The sequence below is a fragment of the Vigna umbellata genome, chromosome 1 (genome assembly GCF_029865625.1).
Source record: "Vigna umbellata cultivar VRB3 chromosome 1, Vumbellata_1.0, whole genome shotgun sequence".
In the NCBI taxonomy this organism is placed as follows: Eukaryota; Viridiplantae; Streptophyta; class Magnoliopsida; order Fabales; family Fabaceae; genus Vigna; species Vigna umbellata.
In genome coordinates, this window is record NC_142165.1 from 93818487 (window position 1) to 93833619 (window position 15133).

Below are 15133 nucleotides of genomic sequence, written 5' to 3' on the forward strand. Positions count from 1 at the left end.
ATGAAAGTTACATTCTCTTACTAAATAAGGTGAGGTGAGGTGAGACCCACCTTGCATTACGAGTTAAAATTCATTCTTATTTTGTGGAAAATAAAATCATTTTCATCATTTGTTTATTTATTTATTGAAAAATGTTTTTGTTGTTTTAGGTGGGATCAAATTCGTGCTTCCGTTGTATTTTTAAAAAGTTTTTGTTTCATTCTATAAATTTAAATTAGTATCATTGTGATTATTATCGCATTCAAAATAATTATTCTAAAATTAATTATAAGATCATATGACAATAGCAAATTTTTTTTTTCTAAAATCTCACTTAAGATTTTTTTTCTCTGGATTCCGTATAATCTTGTAGGAAGACGTGTTGTACAGATGTTTATTATTAAGATTTAATAATATATTTTCAATGAATTGTATTAATTTTTACTTTAATTACAACATCTACATTAATGAGTTTCGAATCAATTCGAGTATATTTTTAAAGAATTAATAGAATATATCAAATCATTATAGCAAATCGTATCTTTTACCTTTGCTTCCAATTTTGTAGATGTTGAGTTTTTTTTAAACTTAATTTGGAAAAAGGAAAGACTTTTAAGGAAAGTTAGATAAAGTGCTTATTATTTTGGAGGGAATGTTAAATTCATTTGAGTTGCTATATTTTATAGATTAAACAATAATTGTTTTTTTTTTTCATTCATAGATATTTTTATGACCATAGTAGTGGATTGTGTGATCATTCATAGATATTTTTATTAGGTGATCAAGTGTAAAATCTTATTATAACTTAATAAGTTGATTTTACTTTAAAAAATCAATAGAAAAACAAAATGTTTGTGCTATTTTTAAGAGACGGAATTTAAATGAGGATGAATTGAATTATTTTAAACTTTTGTAAAATTTATATTAAAACATTCAATTTCGTGTTGCTTTGAATTTTATGTATTAAGATTACAAAAATATTAATAAAAAAATAATAAAAAGAGGCAGAAAAATGTATATAATTGATTTTATAGTTATTCATTCCAAGAAATAGTTAGCCACATTAAATAAACTCTCACTGAAATTAGAGTTTTTACAAATACTCAACCGTGAGAGTAAACAATCCATGAAACCCTATAAAATTGGTTTTCAGAGTTGATAACATCCTAATATCACAATTTGTATAAAGAAAGTTTCATGAATTTTGTCTGGTCTCTTTCTCAACGGTGCTAAAGATTCTAAAAACTTATGTTTTGATATAATGTAGAATAATTTTAAAATAAGATAATTATATTGATTTCAAACATTTCTTTCGAAAGTGTTTAAAAATTGTGTTTTAGCATGTCAATTTTACTTATTTATTAAATTAATCAATTAACTCGCGTCTTAAAACATAAGAGTTTAAATTCATTAACTTATCTTAAAACATAAAAGTTTAAAATCTTTGTAAAGATAGAGTTATTTTAATTTATTAAAAACTTATTTTAATATAATACAACAAGTTTAAAACTTTTAGTGGTTATAAGTGATTATGTTTCGGTTTATGAGTCAAAGATTTGTCTTCTTGCTTAAGTGTCTTATGCTCCTTATGATCACCAAATAATTTGTACATGTCCTTGAACCGTTCAGTATGCCCGAGAGTTACCTATAGGAAGTACTCCAACACTCAAGTGAATGATTTTACTCAACGATTTTGTAATAAAAATAAATTATTTAAAAGTATCATTTATTTCAATGTCAAACCTATATTTATAGATCTCTAATTAAACTTGACCCATTAATTATTATTATTGTTCTTATTAATTACCAATAAATAACTTTTAATGCTTTGATTAATTACCCATTGATTATTGTTTCAGACTAGTCGGTTGCTTTATTGATGGATGATCGCGCTTGGTCCATTAGCTAACCCGACAATCATACATTACATATTATAATGTTTGAAAAAATAAACTAAATTAATAAAATATTTCTTTTAATCATTTTATACCAACTCTTGATGCTTATTTTTGCCAACCCAATAGAATTACAAATACTACTAAGAGACAAGTACATTATTATATCCAAAGACATAAGTATGGTATATAGTTCATAATATAATGTACAATTCTTAAAAAATAAGGATTACAAGTGTATTTCAAAAATAAGATTAAGAAAAACATTAACACATCACATTATTGTCTCTACCTATACCACTATCCACATACATAATTTTTCTTGACCAACCTTAAAGTTGTTCTTCTCCAACACCTACAATATCTTTTACTAGCATGAAATACATAGTCATGACAAACACATACCAATATCACACATACAACACACATGATAAGATATAGATTATTTAAAACTCATAAGTTTTAAATAAAAATAACATATACTATAAATTCATAAAAAATGATTATGTGCATTTCTCACAACACACCATTAAACATAAGCCTTTCATAATTCATTCCTACATCAACGGCCACATACACATCTTTTAGATGAATGTTATATTGACTAGTTATAACATGTTCGGGTTTCTCACAATATATTGAACATGACATGATAAATTTTATATCTCACGATTTTGACTTTTGATAACACTTTAGATGTGAACTTACTTACACTCTCACCACTAGTTATTTTCATCTGTATGAATCCAATTAATGTAGAGTGTCGATGATCTCATTTCAATATTTATCATCGATACACCTATACACAACCAACTCATTGTAGTATTTTTACCATAAGAATAACTATCTCATCATCACATTCATATTCATCTAAATAGTAAGCACAACCACAAAGAAAGTAGCAAAAATACAAAATACTATACAAAACATGTCATCATCCTGCGACGCTAGAAAAGTGCCCAACGTTCTTAACTCGGAAGCTCACTGTCAAGTGAGCACCCAACGATATCCTATCAACGCCTAGCATTAGGGACCCCTAAAGCTTATTGGAGGATAAATGCTCAATGGTGCTCAGGTAGAATCTAACATTATGAATCACTAAAGCTCACTATGAAATAAGTGCCCAATAGTGCCAAAGTAGCACTTGATGCCTTAACCCGTGAAACTCTCTTTGTCTTGATTTTTGAAAGCAGCTCCCAAGGTCCACTCCTCATCACCCAATGCCACGACAAATATCAATGAAAAATGTGAATTTTAGTTTGTGTAATTCATTGCGAGGATACCTCTGTACTTTATGAAGCACCTTAGTAAATACTAGAAAGTCTATTAAAGTCACCATTACAAACATCATTACTCAAACCCAAATACTCATTCTCCATTCAATTTCCCAAATCACCAATCAACATAAAAATCAAAGTCTATAATGTACTAAGAACACCTCAAATACTAATTCACAAATGTAGTTCATCAATTCAACATTCAAATCACAAATACCAAGCAAAAGCAATTCAAGTAATATGAATTAAAAATATAAATATAAAAACTAGTTTCTCCTGTTGGAGTTCTTAACTCTAATTTACTCTTAAACTCTACATCCCACATGATGTTGTAAAACACAAAGAATTATATTGGTAATAAAAATACATCCTTAAAATCACAATAGAACAAGCATCCCTAAAGAATTCCTTAAGATCACATGAAACACATAAAAAGTCTACATGCCTCCCAATAAAAAATTAATTATAGAATAGAACAAAAATTGAACTAACTCATGAAAGACTAAAAAGTTCACATGTATCCTAATCAAAAGTTGATAATAAAATAAGACAAAAATAGAAATTACTCTATGAGAAAAAAATGATTGTTTAAAAATGTTTCCTTTGTTGTCAGTTAGATACATAGTACATTTGAATCTTGAAAAAGATGAATAAATTTAGAAAGATAGTAAAAAAATTATAGAAAAAAAATTCTGGAGAAATATAGGCTTTATAAAATAAACTTCTTTCTAATAAAAATTTATTTATATGTAACTTATTTAATAATAAAATATCCGAATGTTTATTTTATGAATTAAATATTTTATATATTAAAAATACAACTAAAGTTTATATCTATAGATTATGCTTGAATAAAATAATATAACTTTTTAAAAAATAAATTATAAACATACACTTTAATTTTGTTTACACTTATTACACATTTAATTTTCCTTTCAATCTCTCTTTCTTTATCACATCATATAACCTGTAAACAATTTTTTTCTCTGTATGTATATTAAATGTTGATGCACATTTTCAATGTCCATAAATTAGTTTTTTCCGAAAAATTAAAAAGGATAATTTGCAAGAATGATTACGAAAGAAATGGGTTTAAAAAGTAAAAAAGTTTTGATAGAATGAAATTATCATTTCTATTCATAAATTATTAAAACTTTCTCATAAATAATTTTAATGGAGAGATTACTTATTTTTTGTATAGAGATGATGTGATTTTCAATATATATATATATATATATATATATATATATATATATATATATATATATATATATATATATATATATATTATTAATAAAAGTAAATACAAAATTAGTCATGAAAAGAATTCAACTTTTGTATGAATCGTATAAATAATAAAATATACACATTAAACTTGATCCAACTAAATTACTTGTTTAACAACTAACATTTTATTTTGTAATCACAACTCATTTAAAATTTGTAAGAATCAATTGCGACTTATGGGATTTAATTGAGTTTTTTTTTTAAAAAAGACACTTATGGGATATTTGTAATTCACATAAATAATTATGAAATTATCCTAAGTCATAAAATTACCCGGTAAAAAACAGTGCATCTTCTGGTAACCTAAATTGATCACGCTAACCAATAGGGATTGATCTTACTTTAAGATTGACCACTCTAGGCAATAGAAACAAGCCACATCAGCATGAAAGACACGTGTACCCCAGAAATTGTAACATTACAGTCACAAGCCGAGGAGAAAAGAGTCTTTGTCCTCTGGATTGAAACAAAGGGAAAATAAATGCCTAACACAGCAGAATCCCCCATAAGGCAATCTATATCATGTTTCTCTGAATCAAACTCGCTTGCTCAAGGGAACCAATTAATCAACCAGATCTGAGACCGTGTTCGGCTGGGTTTAAACTATTATTTCAGTAAGTTGTTTCGCAAAAAAATTTTCAATTTGAGATTTATCTCCTCAATGTTCAATTGCATATATTGTTCTTCATTTTTTAGTCCCTCCATTGACTATTAATTTCAATGGGCTTTTGGTTTTATACTTTTACAATTTTTGTCTCAAGGATTTAATTGAGAGTAGGTATTCCGGATAAAGGTGCTGCAGCTACTGCTGTGGCACAACATTGGGTTTTTCTTTCATTGGTCTTGTTGAATCAGGTGCATCCTATGTTTCCGGTGTATAGTTTTTGTTATGTATTAGGGTTTACTTTTTTTTTTCACCCAAAGGAGAAGTATGTGTAAGTTCTGTATGTTAATGGGTACTTCTTAATTCTCGTGGGTTTGTTTATCTGGTTAGTTCTGGAGCAACAATTGTGAGGGAAGGAAGTTTGATGAAAATGCTCAAGTGGATGGATCAGTGCGCTAGAACATCTAATTGAAATGCACTTGTAGGGAAGTGCTTTGGGGATTTGGGGTTCTCATTTGTCCACATGGCTTGTTCATGATATCACTAGATTTGACTGGGTGCTGTTTGCAATCGTGCTTGATGTGGTTTAAGTGGCCAGTGGAGTGGGGCCGCGTCACTTGATGCAGTCTGCAATTAAAGTCTTGCTAAGGTTTTGAATTTCAATGATTATTTGGTTTTGTTCCCGTGTCCTTCCTAACTTCAGGTGTTTACTGCAATGCTTTGCAATTGAAGTGATAATTTACATTTTTTATATGTCAATAATTCAACAATAACTTGTGATTATTTCACCTCTGAAGTTGTCTGGAGGGAAAAAGAGAGCCGTTTTTGTTTTGTTTAGTCTTGAAGAATAAGAACCAAGCGTAAGATGTTTGTTTGGGGTGCAAAAGCTGATGCAGAGGGAGTGATAAGGAGGATAAGTTTTGGCTATTTATTGAATATTTTTAATAGAAAGATGACGATTGTCACTATAAAGGTTGTCAAATTTGAGTGTTAATTTGTAGGATCGTACAAGTTAATGATCCAATCAGCCTCCAACGAGCCAAAACGCTCCTAGAATTGTTTTTGTGCAGGCTCAGTTGGACTTGTGATTTTCAAGAGCTATTTCACCTCTTGAAAATGGCACCATAGCTTTGTTCCAAAATGACACCCTGTCACTCTGTTTTAAGGCACACTAAATCAGAAACTTATTGATAAACTTATTAATTGTCAGTCATAAACTTGTACCCAGACATGAGAATTATTGCATGATTGAATTCAAATGTGTTCTTAAATAAAAATTCAATTGATTTTTTCCTGAATATGTTTCCAGTTGGCTGGCTTTGTCTCCAGTGACTTCAAAGTAACCCCTGTGCCCTAGCCATGGCTGCACCGTTTTTCTCAACACCTTTTCAGCCTTATGTTTATCAGGTACTTGCATCAATTCTTGTCCTTAAAAAATACTTTTTTATTTTTTTAACTTCCCTTGTTTTTAATCAATTGACTTCTGTTAGTCTTGATTCTAGAACAGCTTGAATTATAAATTAATATGTTAGATGCATTGATGACTTCTCAACTAGAGTTGTAATTTGTGAAATTGGAGTACTCTAGATCAATTTGTATCTTTAAATATTGCTATATTTTTGCAATTGAGGTTGCTGTTTAGTTAATTTGATATGATGGCTTCATTCTATGATTGACAAACTTTAGTTGAGTCCTGGATCATGATAGTTTACTCCTTTGGTCCATGCGCCTTTGAGCTAACAAAACTCCTCTGGAACATGCAAAATGATATTATATAAAAAGACCTTGTTTGATGTTTGGTGTACTTTTAAGGAATGTAAAATACTTTTATTATCATGCATACAGTTTTCAGTAAAATGGCTGAGTATAAGAAGTTAACCACACAAAAAACCTGCAGTACTGATGCTAGAAAATGGAAATACGTAGTAGATATTCTAACACGCAAATCTAAGAAAAAGGAAGGTTTCTCAGTATAGTTATTCATATATTTTGTTTGTAAGCATTATTTATCAAGGGTGTTTTCTTTTCATGTTTTGCTGTTTAGAGCCCGCAAGATGCAATTATACCTTTTCAGATTTTAGGGGGTGAAGCTCAAGTGGTTCAGGTATATGTGAAAATCTAAAGTTTAAATGCCAATGTTTTGGAAACTATATATTGTCTACTTACTGTATTATCATTCTTCATCTGGTTTTTGCAAATGTAGATAATGTTGAAGCCACAGGAAAGAATCATCGCAAAACCTGGTTAGTTGTTGGGAACTTTTATTCATTGGGTTTGAATTTTTCCTTGATGATCTTTCTTCTCAAGGTATTGAATAAAATTTTGTGCGGTCATTTTGAACTGCTAAAATATTAAGTGCATGCTCTTGCTTATGAAACTGACACAAACGTGATTTATGGATAATAATGAACATTGCCGTGGAAGGTGAATCTTGGTGCAACACTAAGGTTGCTGCCTTAAGACTTGGAGGTCATGGGTTTAAATCCTGGAAACAACCTCTCTCATTAGGGGTATAGGCCGTGTATATTTAACAACCCCACCCTCTGCTGGTCACGACTCTTAAACAATTGTGGATGAAATAACCTATATATTTTGTTTGCAAATATTTATTCATATTTTTTTTCTAAATTTTTTGTTTTAGATTTCTTAAAATATTTAGTACTAGCTGTACACCTTTTTACATGTTTTTTTTTATGAACTAAAATTTATCGAAAAACTATAATTTTAGGAGCTGGGTTCATTAAATAAGAAGTTACCTACATAATTTATGGTTTGTAACAAATTTTAGCTAATAGTAAATAATGTGTGTTAACATTTCTTAAAAATAGTTTGAGTAACTACCTGATAAATGTCATACTGAAATGCGTTTTGAAAAAAGAATAATTGAATCTCTTGCTCTTAAATTTTGTTGTGACCTGTTTGTTGCCAATAAGCATGTTAGTGACTGTTTTATCTCTCCCTAATTCTTCTAAAGGAAGTATCATCAAGTAGGGAGTTACCAAGAAGTAAATTTTTGTGGGAGTGGAGCTGTACAGATAATTTTCTTTGTTATTTTGTTTTCCTAGTAGTCCTCGTTATAATATTTTTTAATGCTTTTTAATGCATATTGATAACAATATGGCAATAAATTGACCTACATCGGTGTCTGTATTATTGATTAAGTTACAATTTGTGGATCACACCTGTCAATATTTTAATGGAACCTGTATGCTATTTACTTGTAGGTTCCATGTGCTTTATGTCTGGATCCATTGAAATGGAAAATGCCTACCTTCCCGAAAATGAAGTGGGTGTATGGCAGTGGTTATTTGGCAAAACAATAACTAGCATTGTTCTTCACAATTCTGGACCAAGTGAAGGGTTTGTTGGAATTGCTGCACCATATTTCGCAAGAATTCTTCCGGTTTGTACTTATGTGCCTTTTCAAACTATTGTTACCCTTGTTTTAAGTCTCAATATTCATCATCTGAAATAAATATTGGTATATATATGACTGGATTTCTCTTTATATGTATATATGCTTATGTGTCTGTTATTCAAATACAGATTGATTTGGCAATGTTCAATGGAGAGATTTTGTGTCAGGTATAACCAATTTGTTTGCAGTTGTTGTTAAATTTGATTTTAGATTCTAAACTTTGATCTACAGGTTTACTGGTTGTTGAATTTTCTTTTAAATCTGAGAAACAGAATACAAATTAACCTTGTTTTGAATTTTTCTGCACTCTGTAGCCAGATGCGTTTCTGTGCTCTGTCAATGATGTGAAGGTTAGCAACATAGTAGATCAGAGGGGGCGAAATATTGTTGCTAGTGCTGAGGTGAGATATTTGGGATGTTTCCTATAATTATTTGTCTTTGTTATTTACTTGGTATCAATTGCATGGCAGCCCACGTAGTTTTCCTTTTGGGCGCGGTTATTTTACTTTGATACATTACAAAATTGGACATTGGTTTTGAACTCCAAGATGAACAGCCTATGTACGCTTTAATGCTACATTGAATTCTTTTTGTACCAAAAGATATTATCAACAATGACAAGAGATGTCCCTATGATGCATTACTTGTCTGTTGACGGATCTTCTTGCGATTGATACACAATTTCTTGTTCATAATCGATATTTTTAGGTTGCATTTGCATTCATTAATGAGTTTATTATATCCATGGTATGGAGAAGAAAACCAATAAATTATGATTTTAACTCTTTGCTTCGTTATTGTGTGGTACCATATAATCTACCACCAGTTATTGTTTGAGAGTTTTTTAATATTTTTCCTCAAAGTTCCTAAAATTACAGTTTTATTTGCATCAGCCCTTAGGACATAGAAGAATGTTGTGTTTCCAATGTATTACATGTTTCCTTTCTCAATAAAAGTTTCCCACTTTTATCTTAACTTCAGCCTAAAATTTATTTACCACTTTTCTTTCCATGAAAATTGTTGATGTTATGGGAATAAAAATTAAAGTTTATATTGGAAAAAATAAGGAAATACATGACGTTTGTATTTAGAATGTGGTAAATGTTTTCTTTTCCAATAATAACTGTCCGGTTTTATCTTCTTTAACATAAGCCCTGAAACTTATTATAAACATATTCAACATTAGAGGTGTTCTGTTGGAGATGAAATTTCGAAGTTAGGAGTCCTTTTAGTTTGAGAAAACATTTTTTGTTTTCAGTTTCAGTTTTCACTAATAATAATTACAAAAAATGGCGTTGTGAAAATAGGCGAAGAATTTTTTGTCAAACCAATTGGGCAGGCCTCTTTGTCATGCATGCCTCCATATCATTTCTCTAAGACCATGCTCTTTTTGTAGGGACTCTTGAGACAGAAGCTATCTGGCCAAGGGCTTGCTTTCATATTAGCGGGTGGATCTGGTATTCTTTTCTTCTAAACATTATAAAGTCTTTCTCTTGTTCCATTTGGAACTCTCAGCTCCTCCGGAATTCATCATTGTAGTTTTAATGTCAATTTTATTAAGTTTTTGCTTTGAATTTTTTTCTCTTTTCTTTTTCACCATACTCTTTTGTTATTTCTCATTGGGACGCTCTATTGGATTCTGTCCTCTTGTTAGTTGTACAGAAAAATCTTGAGATCGGTGAAGTTCTAGCTGTTGATGTTTCTTCCATTGTTGCTGTGACAAGTACGGTCAATATCCAAATAAAATATAATGGTCCTGTACGAAGGACAATGTTTGGGGTAAGTAGCTTTTACAGCTCAAGCATTTTGTATTCAATCAATACTGATATTAAGTAGTTTCTTTAATTACTTTTGGATGAGGAAAGACCCTCACCTAGCGGGATAATATTTTATTGATGTTGTGGGGGATCATGAACTTTGCCTGGTTGGTAATGGTATCTCCATTCGTCCTTGATAATGGTAGGATTTGCTTCCAATTTCAAAGTTATTCTTTATTGAAAAAGACTTCACCAGCTGACAACTTCGGTTGTAAACTTCGCAATTGTCTGTGCATATATGCTGGCAAAACTTGAGAGTTTGCATTGCTAAACCAATCAAGTCTCTTTAAAGTGAGGTGTAGTTTACAGGATAGGGATCCAACCCATCCATAAAATTCTAATACACACGGATCGCAAGATCCTCGACAGTAGGCAATTATGCTATAATGACAAAGATGATACAGGCTACAGTACAATGTATTCGCATTTTCATCACGGTGACCATAATGCTTCCTTGGTTGGATGTTCATGCATTGCTTTCTTATAACACGATTCTTCTAACACCCATAACTTCTTCTAGAATGTGTTATATATGATCGTGATATCGAAAATTGCAGGGTGACAATGCGGTCACAGCTCTTCTAACAGGACCAGGCATTGTGTTCATACAAAGCTTACCTTTTCATCGACTCTCCCAACGAATTGCTAGGTAACGTTGTGGTCGAGTTATCAGACAAAGTCACAATATCATTTCAAAAACTGTCATGGACCTGTCTTCTACTTTTGCTTGGACATGCTCTCATGATTTTATTTTTACCTTTGTGAACTTTTGAACGATTTTGTAATAGAATTCAATTTCTGTTTTCAGGGCGGTGACTTCACCAAACATGAGGGAAAATCCCAAGTTTTTCATACAGATTGCAGTTTTCTTTTTTCTGGCGTACGTTGTTATTGTATCTTCGTTAATATTAACAGATGTATGAAATTCACTTTGTATTTTTTTTTGTAATTTTTACTTTTCTCTTGTTTTACCAATTACCATATTGATTCAGGAATGAAGGAAGGGGTATTTCTTATTGGCAGATCCACTAGTCCCATTTGAAAAAAAAAACCTAGTAATATGATTATTATGAAAACGATTTGTTAGAGTAGTCTATTTGAACAACATTTTTGTCCTTGTGATGTTGTGTTACTTTCAGTTTTTAATTTTATTATTTGGAAGGATTAAAAACAATCAGACGTGACTTTTTTTAATATATACAAAGGAAAACACAATCAATCAGGTGTAACAGAAAGTATAGAACAGATCTGATGTATTAAACTGAAATGTATTCTATATTGCACGATAACAGAATAACTCTGTTTTTTCAAGATTTGACAGACAAGTCTTGTCAAATTTCTAATACTAGTATTTTGACTATTTTTAAGGCAACTGTTTTTCATAGCGATTAGAATTAAATTAAGTAGTTAAAAGTAGATATTACATTTTAAATGATGATAAACATGATTCAAATTAAGAGATGTTAATTTAACACTGTTCACGTTCAATGTAACAATTTCGTACATCAACATTTGTGATAATTTCAACAGTAATAATTATTGTTTTGTCCAATTTGTAACTAGACTTTTACATGTACGCTCTCACCTATTTCAAGATTTTTAATACAACTGGAGTTTTATGTTGTCATTTCAAGCTTCTTCGTCTTTAAGTTTGATCAACATGTTAATTTTTATCATACTATTTTTTACATGTAAAGTAAGATAAGTTTTGTTACGTCCATGTTGAACCTATATATTCTTATCAAATAACAAATAACATCAACCTTTGCATTAGTAGATTTACAAACACCATAATAAAATGATAAAAAGTAAAAAATAATTGGAATTGAAGAAAGATCAATAAAACAATAATTGAAGTTGTCATTAAACTTTACCATACTCATAGAGAATTGGGTTTTGGACTGTTAAAAGTGCAAGAAGTTTCTATAGTTGATTTAAAAATTGTGTTTCTTCTTTGTTAAGTTATAGTGAATTAATCTTGTAGAGAAGATTGTCGATCGATAAATTCTTGACCAATTCTATGTTATCATATTATAAAATATTGAAATATTTTATGAAAAATTTTCACAGGTGTCAAACTTTTAGTGTCCAAATAATTGCATCAATTTGGATATTGAGTCTATAAATTATTTAGTCTTGGGTATATAAGTATACAGCGCTATGATAATGTGATGAAATTTAAACTTATTCATAAATCAAAGATATATATAATTTGTTATTAGTTGGAAATTGTAATATTAACTTACTCTTTTGGTTCATGGTGGTTTGTTTTTCTCTTTTTTTTTTACAATAATCACAATTGCGTGCAGAGAATGTTGCAGGTTTTGATATAAGAAATAAGTGGATGTTGCAGAGTTTACGTGAATTTAGGTTGTGTTCCTTTTTCTTGTTTTGGGATTAATGTACTAAATATGAATTAGTAACGTTAAAGACTATGATGTTATTATTGTTACATTTATATGTATATTGCATCTTTCTTTGTGGATAATAATTTGTCTTATTCTCTAATTTTAATTTCTCAAGAGAATTGATATGCCTCATGGTGTTACAATTTTAATAAATGATTTGAAAGAGGAATGAAATGATTGTTTGAAAAATTATACATGTGTCAAAATCTTATGATATTAAGTGTTTTATATTTAAATGGATAATATTTTTTGTGATTTTTATAGTATGTTGATCAAATTGTGTCATGTGTCATGTTTTTTTATCAATTCTATTGTATTTTTTTTATAAATTACTTAACTAAGACTTATAATAAATATAATTATTATTCTTATAAAATAAGGAATTTAATATATTTAATACTGGATGAGGGTTTGATTGGTTGGGTGTGATGGTTTGATTGTTTTGGTGTGTTTGATAAATTGGCTTTTGCACGAAAGCAATACAGTTTTCAATCCAATAATTTCAATTAAATGAAAATGATCTGATCGCATATTAATTGTTCTATTTCTTGAGATTGGAAATTTGGCAATTAATCTTGTTACTGAAACATTTCTCAATTAATATAAATTATTCCTTTATACTTTCACATTCATGCATATTGACTAAGATACTATTAGTGAAAGAATGGTAACACGTGACTAAGATACTATTAGTTAAAGAATTAAAGATCTGGATTTATTTTTATTGAAAAATAATTCTTAAAGCACTGCATAATTGACTTTAATAGTGATGCTAATAGAAAAAATTCAACAATATTCTATAACCATTTATATACTTGTACTTTTCAATTACTCTAATAGTGATGCTAATAGAAAATATGTTAAATATTTTTACCTACAATCAAATTATTATTTAATTTTATTTTTCTAACTTATAATATAATATTTTTATTACATAAATTATTTTAATCAAATAAATATATATTTATCAAAATTAATTTTACAGAAAACAACCATAATTACAATATTTAATTGTGATAATTTTTTATTACCATAATTTCAATATATTTGAATTATCTTATTTATTATATTCATTTCCAATTTTTTTTTCTAATTAATTTATAAATATTAAATAAAATATATTTTTTGAATTTATATTCACACGAATTTATAAAAAAATATAATTTTTTAATAAAGTAATTTATTATAAATAAATATACATCTTGCAAAAAGAAAAATGAAATTAACAACTTACAAAATTATAAAAACCATAATGAAAATGTATTCTTTCGTAAAAAGAAATTATACTTAATAACAAAAAGGTTTAATTGTTAATTTTTTTATCTAAGATCTGTTTACATCAATAAAGTTCAGAAGTGATCTATAACAAAAAGAAAAAAAAAGTCTAAAATAACATGAATTGATAATAAATATACGTAGTTTATAGTATTTTGGGCATTGCATATTTAAAAAATATAATATCATAATTTTTTATATAATTTTTAAAATGTATTTCAAAACATTAAGTCTATTAATAATTTATTAAAATACAAACGTTTTTGGATACAATGTTTTTCTTTCACGTTAGGATAATGATCTAGAATTAAAGATATAATATTTTTTTCAATTATTTTTCTTTATCGTGTATAGAATGTTTTTCATGATCTATAATTGAAGATATAATAATTGTTTCAATTATTTTTTTCATAGCATGTAAAATATTATTCTATATATTAGGAAGTTATAATAATTGTTTCAATTATTTTTCTGCAATGTATATATTGAGTCAGATATTTATCACCCATCTTGCCATTAAGTGTAGTATTTGACTATATATTGTGTTTGTATTTTTACTAATATATTGTGAAATTATGAAAAAATAAGACTAAATGGAGTTGTTTTGTTAAAAGAAAAAACAGATTTGTTTTATTACAATACATAAAAAAAATAACACAAAAGATAACCAAAGATAATAGAATAAATTCGTCGTCATCCACTATTTAAAGTGCAAAATCTCTTATAGAATTTTAAAGATAAAGTCTATAGCTCTTTTTAAATACAAGATAAAATATTTTATCCAAAAGTAACATTTGACGAGTTATAATTGTTTAAGAAAATAAAACGTTATTTTTTTATTGACGTAGAATATAATAACATAATTTATTAAGTAGAATCTTAAAAAAATAAATTCTTCAGCTGTAAACAATAAAAATAAAAGATATCGCGGATAATGATCTTGTATAATTGATCTAGAGAGCTCAGTAGATTTAATAAAGATTATCATATCATGAAAATGATCTCAAACAGCTGAGTAGATTTGGAAGAAAATCACATGACAAGTTTTATCATATTTTCTTTATCTTAATATGTTTTTATTATTACCTCTTCGTTTTTTTTTATAATTTAGTAAATTTATAACTTATACCTAGATTTTTTTAATATTTTTTTATTACGCCATATATTTTATTT

General features: G+C 28.4%; 1 protein-coding gene across 2 annotated transcripts; it reads left to right on the top strand.

The window, feature by feature from the left end:
- The first annotated feature begins 4900 nt into the window (after window positions 1-4900).
- LOC124837859 (uncharacterized) lies at window positions 4901-11299 on the top strand. 2 transcript variants are annotated; one of them, XM_088104822.1, is made up of 12 exons: window positions 4919-5052; window positions 5433-5691; window positions 6352-6449; window positions 7087-7146; window positions 7246-7285; window positions 8267-8445; window positions 8589-8627; window positions 8775-8861; window positions 9857-9917; window positions 10115-10239; window positions 10835-10926; window positions 11086-11299. In XM_088104822.1, exons 3-12 carry the CDS (start codon window positions 6402-6404, stop codon window positions 11198-11200), a joined length of 846 nt encoding a protein of 281 aa, XP_087960948.1. In that variant the 5' UTR covers window positions 4919-5052; window positions 5433-5691; window positions 6352-6401; the 3' UTR covers window positions 11201-11299. The 2 variants fall into 2 exon arrangements, with proteins under 2 accessions (XP_047169273.1, XP_087960948.1); XM_047313317.2 differs by lacking the exon at window positions 5433-5691 and having other exon boundaries at window positions 4901-5052.
- Window positions 11300-15133: the final 3834 nt, after the last annotated feature.